At 41.5% G+C, this 25,341-nt stretch overlaps 4 protein-coding genes and 1 long non-coding RNA gene across 5 annotated transcripts; 4 read left to right on the top strand and 1 right to left on the bottom strand.

The window, feature by feature from the left end:
• The first annotated feature begins 282 nt into the window (after positions 1 to 282).
• pyya (peptide YYa) lies at positions 283 to 5,564 on the top strand. Its single transcript, XM_057013914.1, has 4 exons — positions 283 to 428; positions 1,371 to 1,558; positions 5,020 to 5,100; positions 5,190 to 5,564. The coding sequence occupies exons 2-4, from the start codon at positions 1,380 to 1,382 to the stop codon at positions 5,215 to 5,217; spliced, it is 288 nt and encodes a 95-aa protein (XP_056869894.1). The 5' UTR covers positions 283 to 428; positions 1,371 to 1,379; the 3' UTR covers positions 5,218 to 5,564.
• A 1,782-nt stretch (positions 5,565 to 7,346) lies between these two features.
• On the bottom strand, positions 7,347 to 8,755 carry LOC130514382 (saxitoxin and tetrodotoxin-binding protein 1-like). The gene is made up of 6 exons (XM_057013909.1): positions 8,596 to 8,755; positions 8,386 to 8,525; positions 8,227 to 8,306; positions 7,960 to 8,085; positions 7,542 to 7,661; positions 7,347 to 7,458 (listed from the first exon to the last, which is right to left on the bottom strand). The coding sequence occupies exons 1-6, from the start codon at positions 8,716 to 8,718 to the stop codon at positions 7,409 to 7,411; spliced, it is 639 nt and encodes a 212-aa protein (XP_056869889.1). The 5' UTR covers positions 8,719 to 8,755; the 3' UTR covers positions 7,347 to 7,408.
• A 1,666-nt stretch (positions 8,756 to 10,421) lies between these two features.
• Positions 10,422 to 11,780, top strand: LOC130514383 (saxitoxin and tetrodotoxin-binding protein 1-like). The gene is made up of 6 exons (XM_057013910.1): positions 10,422 to 10,579; positions 10,650 to 10,789; positions 10,869 to 10,948; positions 11,104 to 11,229; positions 11,466 to 11,585; positions 11,669 to 11,780. Exons 1-6 carry the CDS (start codon positions 10,457 to 10,459, stop codon positions 11,680 to 11,682), a joined length of 603 nt encoding a protein of 200 aa, XP_056869890.1. The 5' UTR covers positions 10,422 to 10,456; the 3' UTR covers positions 11,683 to 11,780.
• A 735-nt stretch (positions 11,781 to 12,515) lies between these two features.
• On the top strand, positions 12,516 to 13,044 carry LOC130514387 (uncharacterized). The gene is made up of 3 exons (XR_008946991.1): positions 12,516 to 12,675; positions 12,746 to 12,885; positions 12,965 to 13,044. It is a non-coding gene; the product is annotated as an uncharacterized LOC130514387 (long non-coding RNA).
• A 1,745-nt stretch (positions 13,045 to 14,789) lies between these two features.
• On the top strand, positions 14,790 to 24,339 carry LOC130514377 (MAGUK p55 subfamily member 2-like). The gene is made up of 14 exons (XM_057013905.1): positions 14,790 to 14,913; positions 17,299 to 17,347; positions 17,540 to 17,640; positions 17,737 to 17,892; positions 18,075 to 18,242; positions 18,358 to 18,465; positions 18,716 to 18,835; positions 18,935 to 19,066; positions 19,200 to 19,302; positions 20,090 to 20,158; positions 20,257 to 20,418; positions 20,569 to 20,771; positions 22,072 to 22,200; positions 22,304 to 24,339. The coding sequence occupies exons 2-14, from the start codon at positions 17,317 to 17,319 to the stop codon at positions 22,478 to 22,480; spliced, it is 1,659 nt and encodes a 552-aa protein (XP_056869885.1). The 5' UTR covers positions 14,790 to 14,913; positions 17,299 to 17,316; the 3' UTR covers positions 22,481 to 24,339.
• The last annotated feature ends 1,002 nt before the right edge of the window (positions 24,340 to 25,341 follow it).

The following is a 25,341-nucleotide window of genomic DNA, read 5'->3' as shown; positions in this document are numbered from 1 at the left end:
CAACAACAACAACAACAACAACAACAATAATAATAATAATAATAATGTATCGCCTGTCAAGAAACCCAAGGAAGGTTTTCAAAAACCCAAATCAGATGAGTGAAGGTGTGCAACATTTTGCATTTCGCAGCATTTGTCGCAAATGTCATCTGTTCTGTTGAGGGGGGAAAGCTAGATTGACTGCGTTAGTAATGTCTCCATCATCGGCACTATCTGACGCAACCGGCCTGTTTATCCGCGCTTTCTCCTCACACGCACGCACGGATATGCACATGCACACGCACCCATGGAGCCCCTCCCTCCCCCCGGCGCCGCGTACCGTATAAATTAACCTCCGCCGGAGTTTTGGAAAACAGGTGCAGCGACCTGCAGAGAGAGACTGATCGAGTGGAGACCTCGCTTCCTGTCGCCTCCAAAGCCTACTCAAAGTAAGTCCCATGCATGGCTGTTTCTTTTGAACCTTTAACTAAACAGATGACTTTGAACTGAAGATGGTTCAAATGTCGTGCAGGTTTCACAGACCTTTTTAGGGGGGTTTGCTGGTTTCTCTCTCTCTCTCTCTCTCTCTCTCTCTCTCTCTCTCTCTCTCTCTCCTCTCTCTCTCTCTCTCTCTCTCTCTCTCTCTTTAAAAAATCTGATAGTATAAAAAATATTATTAATCAACCTTACACCATTCCAGATTTTTCTATATTCCTCCAGAATGGTTTAATTATTCTGGAAACGTAGGCTACTATTTGGGTGAGATGGGAAGAAAACAAATATGAGAGCAGGTGCAAGAAGCTCAGTGGGATTTTATAGGGTTTATGACATATATTGTTGATTTATTTTTAAAGAACTCTTTTTTCACACTAGTGAAACAGAAGGATAGAAATATATTGATTTAGTGTAAATGAATGAATGGCTGAAAAGTCAGCAGGACCAGAAGGTTAAAGTCAGGGATAAGTTTTGTAAATTTGCACTCAAATTGAAAATAAAGACACCTAAATCACATCTCAACACACAAAGCTGAAGTCTAGTCACAGTATGATTAGTACTACTATTTGCAAAACCCCGGTGCAGTAGGTCCCACTACATTATTTCTCTGTCATAATTACCAACAAAACCAGCCACAGTTGGTGGTTTATAGAATTATTTTCTAGTTTAATTTATCTGACCACTTTTTTTTCCTCTATGGTTTGTTTGGTGGGTCATGCGCAAGGACGCGCACACACATACAGTACGCATACACGTAATTTAGATTAACTAGTTGTCACTACTAGAAAAGAAGATGTTCAGAGTCTAAACAAACCGCCCCGATTGGTTAAAGTTGGTTAGTTGATTAAAGTTGTCCAGGCCTTGGGCTACTGTGACGTCCCACTTTCCTGTTATAGATAGCCGTGATGCTGAAGCCGTGGACAATGCTGGTGGCTGTGGTTCTGTGCGTGCTGGTGTGCCTGGGAACGCTGGCTGATGCCTACCCTCCCAAACCCGAGAACCCCGGTGAAGACGCTCCTCCTGAAGAGCTGGCCAAGTACTATACTGCCTTGAGGCACTACATCAACCTGATCACCAGGCAGAGGTATGAAATCAAACACTAACCGATACTCAAGAACAATCACAGAGAAAAACTGGGTTGGAATGGTGAAAGTATACACAAAATTGTAGGTTTTAAATTAGCATGGGGCTAAAATTTTACCGTTTTTTACTGTATGGAACATCATTAATAATATGTAGAGGGCAGTGGTAGCTCAGTTTGTAGGGAACTGGGCTGATTATGTATTAATGTGAAAACAAACGGGAAGTCTCCTGAAATTTTTTTCCATTCTCATTAATGCACGTATTCGACATTTTAAAGCTTCTAAGATTGTCAACACACCACCTTTCAGTATATGTCAGATTTGAAACCAGTGCAGAGCATCGGTGGTTGTTGGTGTGACGCTGGACGAGCAGTTGCCACTATTTCCTGACAGCATAGACTAAAATCGATACTGCAGAGCTGTCAGAAAGAGTCAAACGGGGGAAATTCTGCCATTCTTTTGCAGAGGATAGAGAATAAATTTATAAAATACAATTGTTTTACTGCCACAAGATTATTACTCTTGTGGCTATTACTCTATTATTCATCCATGGTCAGATTTGTTTTCATTCTTCATTTACTATTTAACATCAGGACTAATAATATGTTTTGAACATATGAAAGGATTCATAAAATACCATATTTAATAATTGTCGATATTGGTATTTACAGTTTAAAAAACAGTGAATATTCCCCTTTGGAATTTTCTAAAAAAAAGAATGCAATCTTGGCCTTCTCACTTTGATATATCTGATCAACGACTGTGTGGTGAGAAAAGTTGCACTTTTGGATGCAGAGAACGTAGCATTTCTTCTTCAGAACTTCATAAAAGCAGCAGTAATACTTATTCCCTAGGGTTGAGGCTCCAAAACATGCAAACCCTCAAACCTCGGCTTCAGCCGCTCATTTTACTGCTTAAGAAAACAGATTCCGAGTTCGGTTTCCCGCATCTGCTTCGTCCACATGCACACGCTCCCTGTCCCCCACCCAAACCTTTTCCATTAGATTAGCAGCACTCTCCAAAACCTCCAGGCACCCACATCAACGAGACCAGAGCAATCATCGGCGCAGACGGACACAAGAAAGAAAATCCCAAATCCAGTTAGTGGAGACTGAGCTCAGGCCTGCTGCTCACAGGTCTCAATCGGAGGGCCTCTTTTCTTCATGAATGCCAAATAGGTCATTGATATTTCCACAGCTGATTCCCAGTGCCAGCAATGGCCAAACTGTTTGACATTAACAGCTCCACTTGGCAGTCTCTTATCCGATAAGAGAACGAGTCTTTCTTTCCCAAGGAATGTGATGGCAGTGCGCTTTCAGGCAGCGTAATTCAGTTACCATCTCCAGGAGGAAGCATTCCCTCTAGACTCAGCTCATTGGGTTGTATAACTGGGGGGTTACAATTCCATCATTTATTCAAACCTTTTATATTTTTCAACAGAATGTTTCAAGGCTCAGTTTTTTTAGGGGTTCAATCTGATCAAGAGTTTTTTCCTCCTTGCTGTTGTTGCCTTAAACTTCTAGGTGAACATTTTCCAATGATAAACTACAGTTAAGGTTAATAACTATCATACTACTTGTGTGTTTGCATTACCACTCTAAAATATTACCAACACACAACAATGAAATACAGATAAGTGATGATTAAGGTAGGAAGAGGAGACTCGGCTGTTATGCCTAAACATATATGTTAAATCTAATAGTAGCTTTATGTTTACAGTGAGGGTGTTAAATATACATATTCTAATATTAATCAGTTTTTATCTTCTAAACTAATTTCAAACATAAAACACATAAAATGTGCATGACATTAAAAAGTGATCCTAGCAGGGAGTGATGTGAACGACTTGTTCATTATGTACTCAGATTTATTGTAATTTTGAGCTCCGAGGTACATTCACGCATCTGGGCAATAAAACAATTTCACTGTGACACTATTAGTACTAACAACATTATATACTTTGGCTAATGTAATGACAGGGTATATATGTATATATAGACAGCCTGTGGTGAGAGATCAGAATAACATCTGGAGATAAGCAGAAAAAATAAAATAGGAGCAGGATCATCCAGGAGAAAACATCAGTTGCTATCCAGCTTCCAACATGCTGTGTCACAACTGAGACGCACTGTGAGACCTGCTACTCTTCAGCTGTGTAACGAAGCAGAAGATTGGGTACTGGGGTCACAAGAGAGATGTGGAACAGGTGGCTTACGGGAAGCCAAAGGAACTGCAATGGTTGTGTTGTATAGCGCTGTTTCATGCACACGACACGTGTTGAGAAGTGAACTGAAGAGGGGAGGGAGAGGAGAGGAGAGGAGAGGAGAGGAGAGGAGACCCAGTAGGGTGACAGAGGCCTGTCAGGTGATCATGTTTCTGGACCCCGGCAGCCTTGGCCTATAACAGCATAACTAAGATGTGACCTAATGATTAGACGACCCAATAAGTCTGATAATTTGTCTGTCTATGATAGTAACTGGAACTACAGAACTAGTAACAATAAGCTTTTTCAAAGAGGAAGGTTTTAAGTCTAATCTTAAAAGTAGAGATGGAGTCAGCCTCCCGTACCTGGACAGGGAACTGGTTCCACAGAAGTAAATAACAGGTAGCATTGAGCATTAGATAAGGCATGTTTGAATAACAACTCAATTTTAGTAGGCTTTGCTCTTATATAATATTGTTTTTTGCTGCACTGGGATGAATACTGCAGGCTTTACACTCATTGATACCTTTCAGAGAGGTGTTATTGACATTAATACAGAAGGACTGTGTAACCAACTCCCCCACTGCACAAAATTTAAATATTAAGGGTAGGTGCGCTGTTTGCGAGCTGGTTATGGCATTTGGATTCAGTATTCAGTAATTACAGTCCTGATTGCAGCTGAGTACATCTCCTGCATCAAATGCCCATCCAGACAGCCACAAGCTCAAAAATTAGGGGAGCTCTGCTGTCAATCTTGATATCCCTGCCAGATTTGAGCATATTTTAAAGCCTAGTTTTAGCATTTAGCAGATAATTTGAAACACAAAACATGGGGAAAAAACCTTGAATATGTGAAGTAATACAATAAAATGCAAATAGACTCATATTTTAAGGGTTGTCATTCTTCTGGTAATTTTAGGCCTTGATTATGAAGTATTTTCTCAGAAAACATCATCTGATGGCCAGTCCTTTTGTCACAAATTGACATTCTAAATATGGACTTCTAATACCTTCGTCTCTTCTTGTTATTATTATTATTTGTTAGATTTTGAAGAATACAACAAAATAAAAAGGATTGTGGGAATGAGAAATATTACTTCTGCCGACCGCTAGAGGGCAGTCAAGACATTGGAAAGAAATAAAAACAAAAACATGGACATTTTAAAGTTTATGCTTCAGCCAAAATATAGAATGATGATCTTTATCCATCAGTTATTCCTTATGATAATCTTCCCACCCCTGTTCTTATCCCTCACTCAGGTATGGAAAACGTTCCGCTCAAGAAGATGTGGTTGCAGAGCTGCTGTTTGGCAGCGAGAGCAACAGAGACCAGAGATCAAGGTGAAACATGCTTGTTAAAGCAGCGTTGTGGACTGGTAATGGACTTTGTGTAAACGGCAATAATGTGACAAAGTTGTGTTCTGTTGCAGATATGATGAGTCTTACAGCATGTGGTGACTCCACCAGCCCTCTGTCTTCTCGGTAGGCATTCCCTCTGGGTGATTCTACGAGTCACCTGCAGGGACCAACATGTGCCTCTTCTCCATGACCTTTAACCTAAACGATGACCGCCACCTCTTTGTCTCTCTTGTCACTGTCTTGTTCTCATTGCAACACAATTGTACATAATTTAATATTGATATAAAATCAACAGAAATAAGAGATCAGAGCTACTAATCAGATGGTCTGTGTCTGTCTGTATGAGTGTTAGTGTATCTCTGCTGTCTCAAACTGTTTAGAGGAAGAAAATTCTTGTTTCCATTATTAATGTAAGAAATATATCTCAATAAATGACTAAAAACCCATGAGTGTAAAATTCATTTTTAAATGGGTGTAGTTTTATATTGGAACATGTTGTAAGGATAGTGTGAATTATAGCAACTATAGATGAAGATGCATGACAGAGATCTCCTAGGAAAATCTTAGACTCTTATATTCCTCTTGGCTGGTTTCCATTTAAGTGTATTCCTCAATCTAAAAATTAACAACGGTACCATTCATTTAACACTGACATGTCCAATAAACCATTTAGTACTCACACTAACAATACATCTACAAACAAGTTCTGTACAATACAAACATAACACTTAAATACAATTTTCCATAAAATGTGCATATCATTGGACTTACAAAGTGTGTTTTTTTTGGCAGCAACACTGCAGGGACTAATAGGTGAGGACAGGAGTTTATATGAAATTCTTTTCTTATCTTAAAGAGTGATCATGTGATCTAATCTATCCCTGAGAGGTTCAGGACCAAACACCATGACCTCAGCTTTCCCTGAATTAAAGAGAAGGACATTGGAAGACATCCAAGACTTTATGTCTTTCAGACAGGTCTGAAGTTTCACTAACTTCTCTGTCTCCTCTGGTTTCATGGATAAATATAGCTGACTGTCATCAGCATAACAGTGAAAATCTATTCCATGCTGCCGAATAATACGAGCTTGCTCATGTCAATGGCATTCCCTCCTCATACAGTAGGGTTAACCATGGAGTTCCACAAGGTTCTGTACTTGGACCAATCCTTTTCACATTGTACATGCTTTCCTTAGGAAACATTATTTGGCAGTAAGGGATGAATTTTCATTGCTATGCTCATGACACTTAGTTATATTTAGCCATGAAGCCAGAACAGACCGCAAGTGCAAGTGCAAGTGCAAGTGCAACCAACTACCAGCAGAGCAGATATAAACGAGAGAGGAGAAAGATAAGTGGTGTTAGAACACCAAGTGCCAACAGAAGTGTTGCATCTTCTAGAGCTTTTTGAAGGACGTTCAGGACAGTTGCCCTGCTCTGACAGAGGTTTAACGTCATTCCACCAGAGGAACAAGAGATGAGAATAGTTTGGATTGTCATGACTGAGCAGACGGCTTTGCCAGATGATGCTCATGTGAGACGGGCAACAGACAAGGTGTAGATGGGGTCCCACACGATTGATCAAACAAGAGGGAGAAGATCCAGCTGGTTCTCTTTAGGTCAACATAAATTAATTCAACTTAATGTGGGCAGCTCCAAGTACCGGTAGCCAGTGCAGCTCAATCAGAATTGGGGTGACATGGGCTCACTTAAGTTGGTTGAAGACCAGAAGTGCCACATATACATCAATACCCACATGACCTATCTACCTCACAGAGACAAACGCCGTCACTACCACACAGAAACCCTCAGCTTTATCTTAATACCTTCAGGATAACAAACCAAGGCGAATGCAATAATATTTATGATGTGTCTGCTGTCCTCCTTATATCTTTCTGCCCTGTCCTGTCCCTCCCTTCTCTTCCTCTTCTATGTGGCTGGTCTTCATCATGAACAAGTCAGAAAGTGTCCAAAGCAGGACATAATAAGGGTTTACACATGTGTGGACACACGTCTGTCACGTCTCCCCCCCTCTGCTTTTATCCTGACAGAGTGCCCTGGTCTAGTTGAGCCTCCAAATACCAACTTAAGCCTGATATTGATATGCCCGAACAAAAATACAATACAATGGATGGATGGATGGATGGATGGATGGATGGATGGATGGATGGATGGATGGATGGATGGATGGATGGATGGATGGATGGATGGATGGATCACAGACGCAGGTCAGAGTAGATGTTTTTAATTTCTTTTGTAAATCAATTGCTGACTGTGTTTACATTGTTGTCTCAGTCCTGTTCAGGCTTCACCTCTGGAGAAGATTTTTTATGGCAAAAATCTGCAAAGAGGCAACAGAGTCAATCTTTTCACTCAGAGCAGGATAACATTCAGCATAGAGTCGTTTATATTGTTGACAAAGACCTGAAACTCCGTCGTAGATGAATGGCTTGTCAATAGAGAATCCCAAGCACTCAGCCAGCTTCTGATTGTCATCTTGGGCAGCCTTCAGTACCTCCACATTCTGATGAACACCATCTCTCCCTGATGCACACACACACACACACACACACACACACACACCACACACACACACACACACACACATACACACACACACACAAACACACACACGGACTGACTGAAGTATGCAGTAACCTTAACCCAAAACAGACATGGTGTCACAAGCAACTGTGTATTTGAGTAAATGTACAACAAAGCAAAACTAAATTTACGATGTGTATGTGTGTGCGTGCGTGCGTGCGTGCGTGTGTGTGTGTGTGTATGTGTGTGTGTGTGTGTGTGTGTGTGTGTGTGGTGTGTGTGTGTGTGTGTTCTTTACTGTAGACAAACAGGACATGGCCAAAAAGTCCACTGTAGTCCATGGACAGACAGTCAGCACACGTCTCAAAGAACTTCACCGTGCCGTTTTCATCAAATTCTTTGACAACCCCATTCTCCTCCATCTCTAAAAAAAACACAAAAAAAACATCTTCAGCAACAACACATATCTTTATAAATTATTATATATATATGATGTGTAAACATGAAACCAACAAACAATACAGCTGCTAACAGCTGCTATGTATGTGTGTGTGAAGATACTCACTGCCAGAAGAGTAGATGAAAGAATTCTGGCTTTCAGGACCTGCTGTCATGTTTGTTTTGAACGTCATACAGGAGTTATTCCTGAAAATCACAAGTTTAGTTGGAACTTTTTCTACCGCAGGACCTCAAGTCCAGTTTGAGTTTTGGGGGCTGGCCTCACTTTAGCATGTTCCTCTCATTTAACACGATGACCCCAGAGTGGATCCTTAGCTCAACATGGGAGCTTTTGAGTTTCGTCCACTCGTTAGATGTGGAGATATTTTCAGCGATGGACCAGACCAGAACCCAGTCACCAGAAACCTGCAGGAGGATCAGAAGCAATCAGATGCAAGTTAAAAGTTCTGCTGAAGCTGAACATAGCCGGACTCACGCTCTGCACATCTGCTTTTGTCACTGCTTTAGTCAGCTTGTGACACTCTTCTGGAGCCGGTGCTGCTCTGATACCAAGAGCCGCCAGCATCAGCAGAAGAACCACTCCTGGTACAGCACCCATCCTGCTCTGAGACAAAGATCTGCTCTGTGGCCGGGTGTCAGAGGGACAGGCTTTATTAAGGTCCTCTTCCTGCCCCTCCCAACGGGGTCCTGTTTGCTGTTTGCATGTGATCTATCTGATAGGGAACTTTGGACATTTGTCCAAAAGGACACATTCATCAATACTCACATAATCTGTCGACCCCACAGAGAGAAACGCTACCACCACCACACAGAAACCCTCAGCTATATCTTAATACCTTCAGGATAACAAACCAAGGCGAATGCAATAACATTTATGATGTGTCTGATGTCCTCCTTACATCCTTCTGTCCTGTCCTGTCCTGTCCCTCCCTTCTCTTCCTCTTCTATCTGGCTGGTCTTCATCATGAATAAGTCAGAAAGTGTCCAAAGCAGGACATAATAAGGGTTTACACATGTGTGGAGAACACTTCAGCTTAGCCAAACAAATGTTCTACAAACTTTTAAGAACTAAATGTTGTCAGTTACACAACTAGATTATTTTGAAAGACGTAACCCTTTTAGAAAGCTCCCTTAGGAACCCCTATTGAGCAGCAGAAACAAATGTTCTTTGCTATGCACTCAGTTGTATTTATCTATGAAAGCAGAGGAAAGAGAAGAGTCAGTTATGGCAGTTGCTTCTGAACTCCTCTCCTCTCCTTAATTATATTTTTTATTTCTAATTGATTCATGGTTAATCCTTATCATAAATGTTTATGCATTAGCCTTGGTTTGTTATCCTGAAGTTATTGAGGTGAAGCTGAGGGACTCAGTGTGGTGGTTCGTGTTTGTCACTGTGGGGAAAACAGATGATGTGAGTATTGATGAATGTGTCCTTTTGGATGCATGTCCAAAGTTCACTATCAGATAGATCAACCAGCAATCAGGACCCTGTGGGAGGGGGAGGAAGAGGACCTTAAATAATCCACATCCATCCATCCATCCATCATCCATCCATCCATCCATCCATCCATCCATCCATCCATCCATCCATCCATCCATCCATCCATCCATCCATCCATCCACCCATCCATCCATCCATCCATCCATCCATCCATCCATCCATCCATCCATCCATCCATCCATCCATCCTTCCATTCATCCATCCATCCTTCCATCCATTGTATTGTATTTTTGTTTGGGCATAGGATAAAAGCAGAGGGGGGGAGACGTGACACACGTGTGTCCACACATGTGTAAACCCTTATTATGTCCTGCTTTGGACACTTTCTGACTTATTCATGATGAAGACCAGCCACATAGAAGAGGAAGAGAAGGGAGGGACAGGACAGGGCAGAAAGATATAAGGAGGACAGCAGACACATCATAAATATTATTGCATTCGCCTTGGTTTGTTATCCTGAAGGTATTAAGATAAAGCTGAGTGTTCTGTGTGGTGGTGGGGGGCGTTTGTCTCTGTGAGGTAGATAGGTCATGTGGGTATTGATGTATACGTGTGTCCTTTTCGACATGTCCAAAGATCAAGAACAGATATATATATATATAGATATATAGCTGAGGGTTTCCGTGTGGTGGAGGTGGTGTTTCTCTCTGTGGGGTAGACAGGTCATGTGAGTATTGATGAATGTGTCCTTTTGGACAAATGTCCAAAGTTCCCTATCAGATAGATCACATGCAAACAGCAAACAGGACCCCGTTGGGAAGGGCAGGAAGAGGACCTTAATAAAGCCTGTCCCTCTGCCACCCGGCCACAGAGCAGATCTTTGTCTCAGAGCAGGATGGGTGCTGTACCAGGAGTGGTTCTTCTGCTGATGCTGGCGGCTCTTGGTATCAGAGCAGCACCGGCTCCAGAAGAGTGTCACAAGCTGACTAAAGCAGTGACAAAAGCAGATGTGCAGAGCGTGAGTCCGGCTATGTTCAGCTTCAGCAGAACTTTTAACTTGCATCTGATTGCTTCTGATCCTCCTGCAGGTTTCTGGTGACTGGGTTCTGGTCTGGGCCATCGCTGAAAATATCTCCACATCTAACGAGTGGACGAAACTCAAAAGCTCCCATGTTGAGCTAAGGATCCACTCTGGGGTCATCGTGTTAAATGAGAGGAACATGCTAAAGTGAGGCCAGCCCCCAAAACTCAAACTGGACTTGAGGTCCTGCAGTAGAAAAAGTTCCAACTAAACTTGTGATTTTCAGGAATAACTCCTGTATGACGTTCAAAACAAACATGACAGCAGGTCCTGAAAGCCAGAATACTTTCATCTACTCTTCTGGCAGTGAGTATCTTCACACACACATACATAGCAGCTGTTAGCAGCTGTATGGTTTGTTGGTTTCATGTTTACACATCATATATATATATATATATATAATATAATTATTTATAAAGATATGTGTTGTTGCTCAAAATGTTTTTTTTGTGTTTTTTTAGAGATGGAGGAGAATGGGGTTGTCACAGAATTAGATGAAAACGCCTCGCTGAAGTTCTTTGAGACGTGTGCTGACTGTCTGTCCATGGACTACAATGGACTTTTTGGCCATGTCCTGTTTGTCTACAGTAAAGAACACACACACACACACACACACACACACACACACACACACACACACACACACACATGCACGCATGCACACACACACATACACATCGTAAATTTAGTTTTGCTTTGTTGTTCATTTACTCAAATACACAGTTGCTTGTGACACCATGTCTGTTTTGGGTTAAGGTTACTGCATACTTCAGTCAGTCCGTGTGTGTGTTTGTGTGTGTGTGTGTGTGTGTGTGTGCATCAGGGAGAGATGGTGTTCATCAGAATGTGGAGGTACTGAAGGCTGCCCAAGATGACAGTCAGAAGCTGGCTGAGTGCTTGGGATTCTCTATTCGCGAGCCATTCATCTACGACGGAGTTTCAGGTCTTTGTCAACAATATAAACGACTCTATGCTGAATGTTATCCTGCTCTGAGTGAAAAGATTGACTCTGTTGCCTCTTTGCAGATTTTTGCCATTAAAAATCTTCTCCAGATGTGAAGCCTGGACAGGACTGAGACAACAATGTAAACACAGTCAGCAATTGATTTACAAAAGAAATTAAAAGCAACTACTCTGACCTGCGTCTGTGATCCATCCATCCATCCATCCATCCATCCACCCACTCACCCATCATCCATCCATCCATCCATCCATCCATCCATCCATCCATCCACCATCCATCCACCACCCACTCACCCATCATCCATCCCCATCCATCCATCCATCCATCCATCCATCCATCCATCCATCCATCCATCCATCCATCCATCCACTCACCCATCATCCATCCATCCATCCTTCCATCCATTGTATTGTATTTTTGTTCGGGCATATCAATATCAGGCTTAAGTTGGTATTTGGAGGCTCAACTAGACCAGGGCACTCTGTCAGGATAAAAGCAGAGGGGGGGAGACGTGACACACGTGTGTCCACACATGTGTAAACCCTTATTATGTCCTGCTTTGGACACTTTCTGACTTGTTCATGATGAAGACCAGCCACATAGAAGAGGAAGAGAAGGGAGGGACAGGACAGGGCAGAAAGATATAAGGAGGACAGCAGACACATCATAAATGTTATTGCATTCGCCTTGGTTTGTTATCCTGAAGGTATTAAGATAAAGCTGAGGGTTTCTGTGTGGTAGTGATGGCGTTTGTCTCTGTGAGGTAGATAGGTCATGTGGGTATTGATGTACACGTGTGTCCTTTTGGACATGTCCAAAGATCAAGAACAGATAGATCACATGCAAACAGCAAACAGGACCCCGTTGGGAGGGGCAGGAAGAGGACCTTAATAAAGCCTGTCCCTCTGCCACCCGGCCACAGAGCAGATCTTTGTCTCAGAGCAGGATGGGTGCTGTACCAGGAGTGGTTCTTCTGCTGATGCTGGCGGCTCTTGGTATCAGAGCAGCACCGGCTCCAGAAGAGTGTCACAAGCTGACTAAAGCAGTGACAAAAGCAGATGTGCAGAGCGTGAGTCCGGCTATGTTCAGCTTCAGCAGAACTTTTAACTTGCATCTGATTGCTTCTGATCCTCCTGCAGGTTTCTGGTGACTGGGTTCTGGTCTGATCCATCGCTGAAAATATTTCCACATCTAACGAGTGGACGAAACTCAAAAGCTCCCATGTTGAGCTAAGGATCCACTCTGGGGTCATCGTGTTAAATGAGAGGAACATGCAAAAGTGAGGCCAGCCCCCAAAACTCAAACTGGACTTGAGGTCCTGCGGTAGAAAAAGTTCCAACTAAACTTGTGATTTTCAGGAATAACTCCTGTATGACGTTCAAAACAAACATGACAGCAGGTCCTGAAAGCCAGAATTCTTTCATCTACTCTTCTGGCAGTGAGTATCTTCACACACACATACATAGCAGCTGTTAGCAGCTGTATTGTTTGTTGGTTTCATGTTTACACATCATATATATATATAATTATTTATAAAGTTATTTGTTGTTGCTTGACAAATGTCCAAAGTTCACGAACAGATAGATCAAATCAAATCAAATTAATCTTTATTTATGTTGCGTCTGTTACGATCAAAATTATTTCTAGGTCCCAGGGCCTGACCCCCAACAAGCAGGCTTATATAGGGGGACCCTCCTGCTGATGGCCGGCTGGGTAGAGAGAGTGGAGAAGGGGAGAGGAGAGGAGAGGAGAGGAGAGGAGAGGAGAGGAGGAGAGGAGAGGAGAGGAGAGGAGAGAGGAGAGGAGAGGAGGAGAGGAGAGGAAGCCATGACCCAGCAGGGTGACAGAGGCCTGTCAGGTGATCATGTTTCTGGACCCTGGCAGCCTCGGCCTATAGCAGCATAATTAACATGTTAACCTAATAATTAGACGACCTTCTAAATATGATAATTATGTCTAGGATAAAAAATGGAACTTCAGAATTATCAAAGAGAAAGGTTTTAAGTCTAATCTTAAAAGTCGAGAAGGAGTCAGCCTCCCGTACCTGGACAGGGAGCTGGTTCCATAGCAGGGGGGCCTGGTAGCTAAATGCTCAGCCCCCCCATTCTACCTCTAGAGACTCTGAGGACCACAAGTAGACCAGCATTCTGAGAGCGGAGCGGTCTATTGGAAATATAAGGCATCATTAGCTCCTCCAGGTAGGATGGAGCTAGGCCTCTGAGGACCTTGTAGGTCAAAAGAAGGGTTTTAAAACGATTCTAAATTGAATGGGCACCCAATGAAGAGATGCCAGTACAGGAGTTATGTGATGTCTTTTGTCAATACCTATCAGAACTCTAGCTGCGGCATTTTGGATCACCTGGAGGCTTCTTAAAGAGTTATTTGTACACCCTGATAATAAAGAATTACAATATTCCAGCCTGGAAGTCACAAATGCATGGACTAACGTTTCATCATCATGGTGGGTCAGTAGCTTCCTGATCTTTGTGATGTTTCTCAGGTGAAAAAAAGCACTTCTAGAGACTATTTTAATGTGTGAGTTGAAGTAGAGATTTTGGTCACAGGTTACTCCAAGATCCTCACAGAGAGACTAGATGTTAATGAGACACCATCTTAAAGCAACTGAAACCAGGTTAGTGAGGCTTGGCTCATTCAAAACAGAAGTGAATGGTCAAGGAAGAGGTAATTACCACATAATTGCAATTAAGATCCTTTTAGAGAACTCTCTCCACTAATGTGGCCACAGATTTGTTGACATTGACAAATGAGTTGGCGTGACCCCCTTTCATGCTGCCTTCTATTAAAGATTCACTTCCTGTTTGCTCACTGCACATTTGCTGTATTGGGTACACATAAAGTCGTGTAAAAACAGGCTGCAGAAGGTGAAGTTGATGAAAAAACAAGGTTACATTCATCCATCTCTTGAATAAATGCTAGGTCAATTAATCACGACATAAACCATATTTATAGGTATCATTTGTCTGTATTTGATAACATTATTGGGCAATCAGGTTTACGTCTTCACTTTAATATGGTTGGCCAATAGTTTTTTAATAAGGTTTCGCTTGGGATATTGAAATCACTTAAGTCGTAGAAAGTGTCAGACTTTTGCAGGTGTCACAGATTGCACAGCCATTGTCTGAACAGCACAATATATATATTACAGCTCAGTGTAATTGTATTCGGAAAATTCTCGGCAGCAATCGTGTGTTTCCGTCCACATTCGGCAACGTCCGTGAGTAGGTACCAGACGACAACAAGCGCACGAGACATCACAGACGGCGGGCAGCCTGTGTTGTGTTTTAAGGTAGGAAATGTCGTCTTGTTGATATACCGACGTGGCGACATTACTAGTATTGTTTGTCAGAGCTGATGTTAATGGTCCTGTGTCTGTTTTCCGTGTTTCGCGTCCCGCTGAGGTTCGTTCTTTTAAAAAGCAGACAATCGTTACATCGCTCCCGCGTGACTGTGGCGTGTGCGTGGGCGCCTGGTGTATTTTGGAAACAGAACGTTACAGAACACGGTGTTTATTTTCGTTAACCTGTGTTAGTGTTGCTGATTCTGCAATCGTCAAGCAGCCCTTCGTGTACAGGGGTGCGTGTGTGTGGGATTTATGTGGCCCCAGAGAATAGGAGAGCTGAGACCCCTCCTGCGCCCGTGGGCGAGCCCACTTTATATAATGCCAGTGTTGACATCCGGTCATTACACCTGCTCTCTAAAAATACCCGCACCTAAAAACGTGATAAGGTTCTAACATCCTTAAGAGATTATTACATTTTCGAGATTTAGTGTTGCATCTTGATTTAAGTATTGCTTGAAATCCCCAACCACGTTGTAATTCTTCTCGGTTATGCAAAGTACAAATGGTCTGATTTTAACAAGATAGAATCGAAGGCACCAAAACATGGTGCCTTTACGTGACTCTGTTTACTCCAGCTTCTGGACAAAGCCATGACATCATCATCTTTTATAAACATCGAATTCATTATTTTAATAACCAATACATTGATAAATGATGATGATACACAGATACAAGTTCATGCGTGTGTTTGCAGCTTTGTAAGGTCATTAGTAAATTAATCTAGAAAATAATCAACATTGATCAATAAAAAACAAAATTCAAACCAGTTGTCATGATTATGATTATTAAAACAAACAAAATGTAACACATTCACATTCTGTCACCAAATGATTTATATTTAAAAATCAATTATGCTACAATTCCAAAACAATAAAATCAGAATGGCAGCTCCAAAGATGTTTTGAATTTAATCACAAAATAAACTTAAAGTATTCATAATACAATCAGCTGGGGTGGCTAATCAAGTGCCTTTCTATAAATTTGGCTGCAACTGCTTTTAACCACACAAAAAAACCCACTAGGCCATCTTACAGTTGAAGTATAACACTGTTTAACTAATAAAACTTAAGCTTCATCCTGAGTGAAGTTAATAAAAACGATACAATAAATGGACTTGGTTTATTTTTTAGCAGACAGGCAGAATGCAGGAAGACCTCCTGTAATGTGGGTGCGTGCACCTGCCATAACGTTTTCCTTCAGCTAAGCAGATGGAGGATACGGGTACATGGATGGAGGAGGGGTGAGAAACCAAAGATGGGACGGCGGGGAATGGTGGGGGGAGAATATATGGGTTTTAGCCAAAACACAAAGGAAGAGAGGAGAACAAGTGTCAATGTGGAAAATGGTCTTGAATAAGTTGCTGGATGTCACAAAGTGGGTGATGAAGATAAAATATTTTCACAACAATTCTTTTCCATCTGTGGAGTAAAGAATGAAGCAAATACAGGTCATGAATTTATATATTTTAGTTCCTGCGCTCTCAACACTAAATGCTATTTTCTTAAAAGCAAAACTCAAGCCTCATGTATATATTACACATCTCGGTGAATTGTCTAGCTGATGTATTAGAAATACATGGACACTTATTCTTTTTTCAGATTTTAATTAACAATTTAGTTTAATCCTTTAAGATTTTGTTTTCTCAAAAGTTGATCTGGTAAACTTGATTGAAAGGAGATTTTTGGATGTATTGGGGTTTTTTTTTGACTAGTTTGAGTGGTTCATGTTAAAATTGCTTGTCGAGCTTCAAATCAAGAACTCTCAACGGCCTTGATGGAACTGAATGAGATTTTTGAGTGACTAATTGCTCGGATTCAGAAAACACGTAGGCTCACTAAACAGCTAGAGAAGGAAAGAGAAAACAGACTTGCAACAGCATTTAAACCATTGTCTTCTGCCTTGATGGATGGATGGATGGATGGATAGACAGGCAGACAGGCAGACAGGCAGACAGGCAGGCAGGCAGACAGACAGACAAGCCTTTATATTGTGTCTGTTACCATGGTGATGTATACATTAGTTACACCCTCTCCCCCTCTCAGTCCCATTGTGGCTGTTAAGTTCCAGCTGGAGTAGCTACACCCTCCCTTTATTCCTGCCAACAATAGGAAAGACTACCCAGTCCTTGCCCTTCTGAAAATTCTGTAAACCCTTTCAGCAAACTAATTTCCCAAATATTGTTTTTTCCATCCCTGTTGATTTCACAAAACCCTTTTTTTAGCCACTCTACCACATTGTCTGGGTCCCATTTCTGCTTCAAGTATAAAGTCACTCTCCCGACATATTTTCATATTTGTTTGATATGAAACATTTTTTCCTTTTTCTTCTAAGATTGACTGAAGATCTAAGATGCCAGTGGCCTCCACCAGGACTGAGCCTGGTGAGACAATTATTAAGAGATGATATAGCAGTAATCCAGGTATATATGTGTTTGCCCATGAGTGGAAGAACTGAAGTAGGGATGGACCCCTGAGGTTCTGCAGATAACCAATTTGAACAGAGCTGCCGGTGTCAATAGTCATGCCTCACTGCTATGATGGGTACAAAATAAAACTCTGTGTGTGTGTTATAGGACCCCAGGTGGTGGACACAATGAGTGATAGTACAGCCAGCTCCACCACAGCCAATGACCTGGACCTCATTTACCTCAAAGGCATCATGGAGAGTCCTGCGGTATTTAAGAGAAACACACGTGTGAACGTGTTGCTCATATGCGACATACAGTACATGTTTGGCTTTGTTTCATCACTGATGTCTTGCATGTGTCAGGAGCAGGAGGCGAGCTTGAAGGAAGTGCACCTGTCTCCAGTGAGGGAGAACAATGTGGAGCTCCTGCAGGAGATCCTGAGAGACCTGGACCCCTTCAAACATCGCTCCAACACGGCAGCCGAGCTCACCAGTATTCTGACACAGCCTCACTTCCAGGTGAAGCCCATACAGGCAAAAGCAGAGTGCAAGTGTTGATGTTGTTTGCTGTAACTATAGCATTAATGTGAAATCCACAGTGATTTGGCATCACAGTGTAAGGAGGCGATTTTTGGGCTGAACCCAGCAACTAACACAGTAACAAAAGTGCATTTTTTATTTATTTTTTGTGTGTTTATCAGTCTCTGCTGGAGACCCATGATTCCGTAGCATCGCAGGTCTGTGACAGTCCACCCTCCAGCCCTGGGGACTTTGTGGATCACAACACAGAGGATGAATACAAGCACACTTACCCTCCACCTGATGCAATCCGCATGGTGGGCATACGCAAAGTGGCAGGAGAGCACCTGGTGGGTGTTCTGGACAAAGGAACCTTACAAAAATCTACAGTTCATTAAATCAAATTGTGTGTTTGGCTGAATGTTGCAGGTTTTTGAAGAAATAACACAAGCTTCAATGTTTCAGGGTGTGACGTTTAAGGTGGAGGGCGGTGACTTGATTATAGCTCGAATCCTCCACGGAGGGATGGTTGACCAGCAGGGACTGCTGCATGCTGGAGACATCATCAAAGAGGTGAGCTTAACGCGATTTACGTGGCTTCTTTGATTTCTCAACTCTGATTGTTGTTGTGTAAACATGCCAGTTGAATAATTTCCAGAGAAAAGTGGTTCTCAAAGTGACTCAGCATGTAGCTTTTGCATACAATAATATACCACGATAGCACCAGCAATACAGCATATTTAAACCAAAACTTCAAGTACCACATCTTTAGCCGAAGGGGATTGTTGACATGTTCAAAAATGTTTCACCAATGCGTTTTTAGGTGAACGGCCGAGAGGTGGGCAGGGATCCGAGAGTGCTACAAGAAGAGCTACAAGCAGCCAGCGGAAATATCGTTCTGAAAATACTGCCGAGCTACCATGAAGCTATACTCCCAAGACAGGTGCCTCGGTTCTCTCACCTGCAGTTGCGTTGATGATAAATCTATAGAAAATAGTCTGTCGCAAAAAATCCTCAAACTGAGTCCAACATCTCTGTCAAGGTGTTCTTCAAGTGCCACTATGACTACGACCCAGCTAACGACAACTTGATTCCCTGTAAAGAAGCTGGTTTAAGGTTCGAAACAGGGGACATCCTGCAGATAGTCAACCAGGATGATGTCAACTGGTGGCAGGTGAAGTAACATGCGTGTGCCTCCGTGAAGTTTCAAAGAACCACAAATGTCTTTTGTGGACATGAACGTCACGTTCTAACCAGAGATCCCTGTGTGTTTTCATCATCATTGAAATTGCGTCTGTCTTGTACAGGCTCGTCATGTGGAGGGTGGAAGCACTGGACTGATCCCAAGTCAGACACTGGAGGAGAAGAGGAAAGCATTTGTGAAGAGGGATGTGGAACTGGCACCTGCAGGTAGATTGGAAAAAATCAAACCAACACTGAAGAAAACTAAACTCCGGAGCCCCTCTTGTGACATTAGATATAAAAGAACAATGCGTAGCAATGAGATAGTAACACATAGCCAAGATAATTCATGCGCTCATTTCCATGCAAGGACTGTTAACATGGTCAAGTTTGAATTGAATACAAAAGCAAGCTATAATTTGTCTGCCTTTATTCATAATTTATAAACAGCATAACTTCAAAACTGACAGCTCGACATAGACAACCATCCCACTATTGAATTAGCTTGTCATCGCGTTATTATCTCGTGGCCACTTTAACAATACTTTTTTAAAATCCAGTGTCACCAGAGGGGCTTTTCTGTTGGCGTATTTAGACCACGTCCGCCATCTGGTGGTTTAGATGTAGAACTACACCGCACTGATTGCTAATAATTTCTGGTGCTTTTATCCTATTTTTAATGATAACGATTATGATGCTCTTTGAGAATATTGATCTATTGTCTGAGTGGCAGTGTATTTTAAATTGCTTTTCATTATTTTAATTCATTGTTGATTAAAACATTTTCAAATAACAAATGGCATCTAGATGTTACATTAACATCAGTTTTGTAGATACTATATTCAAATGGGGATGAAGTTAATTTGAGAGGATGAGAGTTTGAAATAAACAGTGTAAAACACTAGTATAAGGGAAATGTCTCTTCCTTAGTGTACAGGCAAACATTGTCAGAAATCTTGAGCTATTAGAGTGCGTTGATAACACTTGATAAAACTATAATCTTTATAAATCACAGGAAATCTCTGTACTGGTGTTGGTGGGAAGAAGAAGAAGAAGATTATGTATGTTACCACCAAAAATGCAGGTAATTTGTTTGTCCTTTGAAACATTTTATTTGTCAAAACCTGAGCATGTCTCACATTTTCTAGGATTTTATTCTTTTTCCTTTTCTTGCTGGCTCAGAGTTTGACAGGCATGAGATACTGCTCTATGAAGAAGTGGCCAAAGTTCCACCTTTCAAGAGGAAAACTCTGATTTTAATTGGTGCCCAGGGTGTTGGGAGACGAAGACTAAAGAACAAGCTTTTACTGAGGGATCCACTCCTCTTTGGCACCACTATTCCATGTATGAGGTCACATGTTCAAGTTGTAATCTTTAGATCTATCTATAAAGCTTCTTTGTTATCCTGAGAAGTAAACATCAGAAGACTCCAACTTTCCTAAAGCAAAAAAAACATGGTTGTGTGTGAATTAATGACTTTCCGTGCTTTTCCAGACACCTCAAGAAAACCCAAAAAGGGTGAACGAGAAAGTCGCATGTTTGCATTCACCAGCCGCAGCAAGATGGAAACTGACATCAAGAACGGTCGATATCTGGAACACGGAGAGTACGAAGGCAACCTGTACGGAATCAAGACTGACTCCATACAAGAGGTGATTGAGGCTGGACGCATCTGCATACTGGACCCCAACCCACAGGTACGCACAGCGTCACCCAGCTAATTACTGCTCATTATCACATGAACACACATTCTGTGCATGGGCAGCATATTAGGACAGTGGGATGCATTTATAATGGGGAGCAGACAGGGACACGTTAGCACCTATTTAATGATTTGAAGACTGTTTATCTGCATTTGGTAATGGACAGGGTCAAAGAGTAGTTCTCTGCTGTGGATAAAAAATGAGGCTTTGTTGACCAGCCAAATCAGTGACGTAGGCTTCAAAATTGAAATATAACCAGAAATGTCTAAATATATTTAAAAACTCAGCGTGTAATGTGCATCTTTCCATTAGGATAGTCTCTAGTCACTTCACAGAAACACAGAGCCTGATCCCCATGCAAAAGATCTTAAAATGACAGGGGTCATTATGGGCAGAAGTCCAGCTTGAGACAGCAAATAAGTGATAAATAGAAAAATTGGCATCAAATACTAAGTTATAGGATAGGATAGAAGGGGATAGGATGCAAAACAATGTGGTGCGAGAGGATATGAAACTGATTATAAAATAAGGTGGTCTACATGCTGAAACAGGATGAACAAAAATAGATTTGATATATTTTTCAACAATGAAAAGCACTGTACAGAAATTCTGAGCCTGACCCCCTGATGAGGTTACCAGAATTTCTGTCCACACTGGAGTGGCGGCTCACCTCTAAAGCATGAATAAACTGCATTTTTCACACTTTTTGCCATAGCTACGGGAGGCTGGGAAATAACCAAACATTTCACACAATGAACAGTCAGAGGAGGAAGTATGGTTTGATGTGTTCTAGTTATAAAACTATGAGAAAAACTGGAATTGTTTACTAATACAAGAACACAGGTCGAGCACATGCAATGATTGATTCATTGAGGGAGAGGTGTCAGTGTCTGTAAGCTCCCGTGGACAAGTGCTCTGACCATTTGTGGGTCCAGAACCATGCTTGTGGACCTCAGCAATGTCCTGCGAATGTCCCGGTGGTTGTTGACAGGTGTGACAGGATCCAGAAACTAGCTAGTAAAAGAGAGCTAGTTAGAAAGAGACTTGATAACATAAATGTCTGTACAACAAAAAAATAGCCAAATATTGCCTTTCCAAATTCAGGGAGTCCGGCACACAACATCTACTGTACCAACACGCAAGCACCCTCTCATTTGTAGCAGGAACATGGTGTTCCTGCTACAAATGAGAGGGTGCTAAGACTCGTGCATCATGCTCAGAGGACAAAGTCTGTCATTCATGAGGAACATCCTCATTATTGTATTGAACACATCTTCATGTTTTGTCATTCCAGACTCTCAAAGTTCTGAGGACCTCAGAATTTTTGCCCTACGTAGTGTTCCTCCAGTCGCCGGAGTTTGAGGTGCTCAAGGCCATAAACCACTCAGCCGTGGAGGCTGGTGTTGTCACGAAGACGCTGACAGTTAGTAGCTCCTTTTGCATTTGAAGACATGATCGACTCGAGATGCTGAATGTAAAAGATTTACTTTTGAAAAGGTCAAAACGAGTCCTGTTTTCTGTCCCAGGATGAAGAGATGCACAGGACGTGCAACGAGAGCACTAAAATACAAGCAGCCTACGGCCACTACTTCGACCTCACCATCGTCAACGACAACCTGGATGAGACCTACCGCACAGTCAAGGCCGCCCTGGAGACAGTATCGAAGAATCCACAGTGGGTCCCCGTCACATGGGTATTTTAGAACGGTGCCAAACACGTCCTGTTGCATAAATGTTGGAGGTTTATATTTACACACAAAGAAATTCATCTCCACAAAATTGAATCAACAGCAGGTTTATTTATTGTGAAACAGCCTTAAGTGGACCTAAGAATAGTTTAAAAAAGCATTTGACAAAAAGTCCAAGACATAAGAAGTAAGATCTTACTGTTTCTGACTTTGTAACTAGGACATTATTACAGATAAGGATAGTGGACTTGACCTGCTGACATTGTATAACTGGGGTTTATTTCTTTAGAGTTTGTAAATTAAGCCTTAAAATTTTACTCTTGACTTTTGCTGAACCAGTATTCCAGATAAAGTTTCAGATATGATGTCACACGAGTAAATCAGTCTAATGTTTCTACATCCGTAAATAAGACCTCCAATATTTAAACAGGATAGATGGATCTGGATGGAGGGATGAAGAGGAAACTGTGTGTGTGTGAGGGTGAATGTGTGTGTGCGTGCATTTGCAGGCTTGCAAGTGTGCTCGCATGCCTGGCTGTGCATGGATTATACTGCAAAGCTTTTTGTATACTTCTTTTTTTGTATAGTTCTTGAAACAACAGTGCCAATACTGATGACCATCAGCCGCCTTTGTCGTTGTTTACATCTGTGGGAAATCTAAGCAATGTGACATCTAAAAACTGCTCACGTGTTTGGCAGCCTGTGGAACCGAGTCTTGCGTTCTTTGAGCCAGGGAATAGGTTCTCTCTCCCATTAGAATTTCTGCAGACACTCAGAGGGCATCTGTCTGCAGGCATGTGTCTGTTGACCTTCGTCGACCTTAGCGGTCCTCAAATGCAGCGGCCGGTGCCGACTGGTGCTCCATTCCACTTTTATTGTGTTCACCTGTAACGTTGCAAAAACAGGTTGTGAGACCAGTGATTCCATATGATGCTACGTAGGACCAAACAGGGGCTTTGTCCTATTCATGCCAGACAACAAGCATATTTGGGCCGTAATCGGGATGTGTTGGACTTTGGGTATGGAATTAGTTTCACATATTCCTCAATAAAATAAAATTGAAGCTAAAACAACAAAAAGTACAACATTGATCAAAATGGCAGCCAAGATAGCTTGTAGTTTACCTTTAGGTTTGGAAGACTGATATAAATTGTAGAAGAAAATTGTGCCACTTATGTTACCGGTACTGTTATTTTAGTAGCACAGTCAACAAAGCTATAAGATGCTGTTTCATAGGAATAGGTATTAAAATTTGACACTCCATCTTGAGTTGCACTTATTTTGTTGTATTAGTAAGATTAAAAGCTATGATTGTAGATAGGCTGTACAGTAGTGGTATACTAGAAAGGTAGTTATAAACGTAAACGTCCCCACTGCAGAAAACTTACCGCTCCGCTTGTTTTGGACTTTCTGATTGATCCTTTGGAGCAGCTACTGAATACTTTTGATACACAATGAAGTGATAGTGATAAATGCACATGGATGTATTACTATAGATGTATTAGACAGTCTGAAGGCTCATTCTTTAGGCAACAACAGTATATTTATGATAAAATAATGTCTGGCAGCTATTTTTGAGTAACTACTCTTGAGATTCAACATATTTATTTCTCAGTTAAAGAAATTGAAAATCTCACTGTGTACATTTTCTATAAAATCACAAGAATGCAATAAAACCAGAATCTTTACATACTGTTGACCTGGAAATAATTTGAAATCATTTAATGTTGGGAAATCCATGCTATATTTATTTTACTGCCCATATGTTTACTATGTGCATAGGTTTCTGTCTCTATGTGGACTTGAGTCATCCTGCTGTAAGACTTTCATAAATGAGTCTGTCTATAAGGAATAAAGTGTTAATTTGGACCAAATCATTTGGGATTTTTCTGTCTTCAGTGTCATTCTAAACAGACAGGTATCTGACACCCAGAGTGGTGGAGCCACACTAGCAGGGCAATCTGGGGGGGGTTCAATTTTAATCCATGTGTTTTCCATTAAACAGCATTTATTCCTAATTGGGGTCACAGGGGTGATGTAAGTTGTTCCGGCTGTTGCTGGACCAGAAGCAGGAACAAACCCTGGATAGGACAGCCCATCATAGGACACACACATGCAGACAAAGTTCATTCACTCAAGGCATATTAAGATAAGGAGGCATTTGCTTCCCAGGATTGTTAAAATCAAGTTTAAAGAAGAAAATAGTTCATCAATGAATTGGAAAACTTTAATTTCCTTTTAATTTAAAACAAATCTATGGGGAAATGATGTCAAAGCCAGATAGCCACATAAAGACGACCATTCATACTCAAACATAACATGTAAACGTCTCCAGACCAGTCAGAGGTCGATGGCTCCACTAAACGGACACTGTAGCTCTGCCATTCCAAAACTTCTACAGCCCAATTTGAATGTGAAAACTCTCCCAACCCTTAATATTTGTTGCATATTCGACTTTTTGTTTTTCCTATGGTTGCAACATTGTAAGTGCTACAAGTGATGCTGCCAAATGAAATTTTATTGTGTTCTTATACAACGAAAATAAAGCTTCTTAGATCTTTGAACCTTTAATCACAGCTGTCACCAATATTTGAGATTAGAAACAATCACGCCATGTTCTTAAAGCCAAATTTGTTGAAAATACAGTTTCACACAAATAGTTGTATGAATTCCCAACCTGTGTTGGTGTTTTTCTCTGCTCCAGCAGAGTCCAAGTGACAGCTGAATACATTCATACATTCAACTTTTTTGTTTTGACAGTTTCATTGATTATCAGTTTTGCTCAACGCAATATTTTCTGTTTTGCTTCTCATACATTCGAACTACTTTTCCATCTTGGCCGCCACAAAACAAGTTGAAGTAACACCTGAAATGTT

The sequence above is a fragment of the Takifugu flavidus genome, chromosome 18, assembly GCF_003711565.1.
Source record: "Takifugu flavidus isolate HTHZ2018 chromosome 18, ASM371156v2, whole genome shotgun sequence".
Taxonomy (NCBI): domain Eukaryota; kingdom Metazoa; phylum Chordata; class Actinopteri; order Tetraodontiformes; family Tetraodontidae; genus Takifugu; species Takifugu flavidus.
This window is presented reverse-complemented; position numbering and strand designations above follow the sequence as displayed.

Bases quoted from the DNA above. Each gene is read 5' to 3' on its own strand.
- pyya (XM_057013914.1), top strand. From the start codon at position 1,380: ATGCTGAAGCCGTGGACAATGCTGGTGGCTGTGGTTCTGTGCGTGCTG. The intron at 1,559-5,019 runs GTATGAAATCAA...TCCCTCACTCAG, and splicing joins AACCTGATCACCAGGCAGAG to GTATGGAAAACGTTCCGCTC. The intron at 5,101-5,189 runs GTGAAACATGCT...GTTCTGTTGCAG, and splicing joins AACAGAGACCAGAGATCAAG to ATATGATGAGTCTTACAGCA.
- LOC130514382 (XM_057013909.1), bottom strand. From the start codon at position 8,718: ATGGGTGCTGTACCAGGAGTGGTTCTTCTGCTGATGCTGGCGGCTCTT. The intron at 7,662-7,959 runs GTAAAGAACACA...TGTGTGCATCAG, and splicing joins CCATGTCCTGTTTGTCTACA to GGAGAGATGGTGTTCATCAG. The intron at 7,459-7,541 runs GTCTTTGTCAAC...GCCTCTTTGCAG, and splicing joins CATCTACGACGGAGTTTCAG to ATTTTTGCCATAAAAAATCT.
- LOC130514383 (XM_057013910.1), top strand. From the start codon at position 10,457: ATGGGTGCTGTACCAGGAGTGGTTCTTCTGCTGATGCTGGCGGCTCTT. The intron at 10,790-10,868 runs GTGAGGCCAGCC...TGTGATTTTCAG, and splicing joins AATGAGAGGAACATGCTAAA to GAATAACTCCTGTATGACGT. The intron at 10,949-11,103 runs GTGAGTATCTTC...GTGTTTTTTTAG, and splicing joins TTTCATCTACTCTTCTGGCA to AGATGGAGGAGAATGGGGTT.
- LOC130514377 (XM_057013905.1), top strand. From the start codon at position 17,317: ATGCCAGTGGCCTCCACCAGGACTGAGCCTG. The intron at 20,772-22,071 runs GTACGCACAGCG...TTGTCATTCCAG, and splicing joins TACTGGACCCCAACCCACAG to ACTCTCAAAGTTCTGAGGAC. The intron at 22,201-22,303 runs GTTAGTAGCTCC...TTTCTGTCCCAG, and splicing joins TTGTCACGAAGACGCTGACA to GATGAAGAGATGCACAGGAC.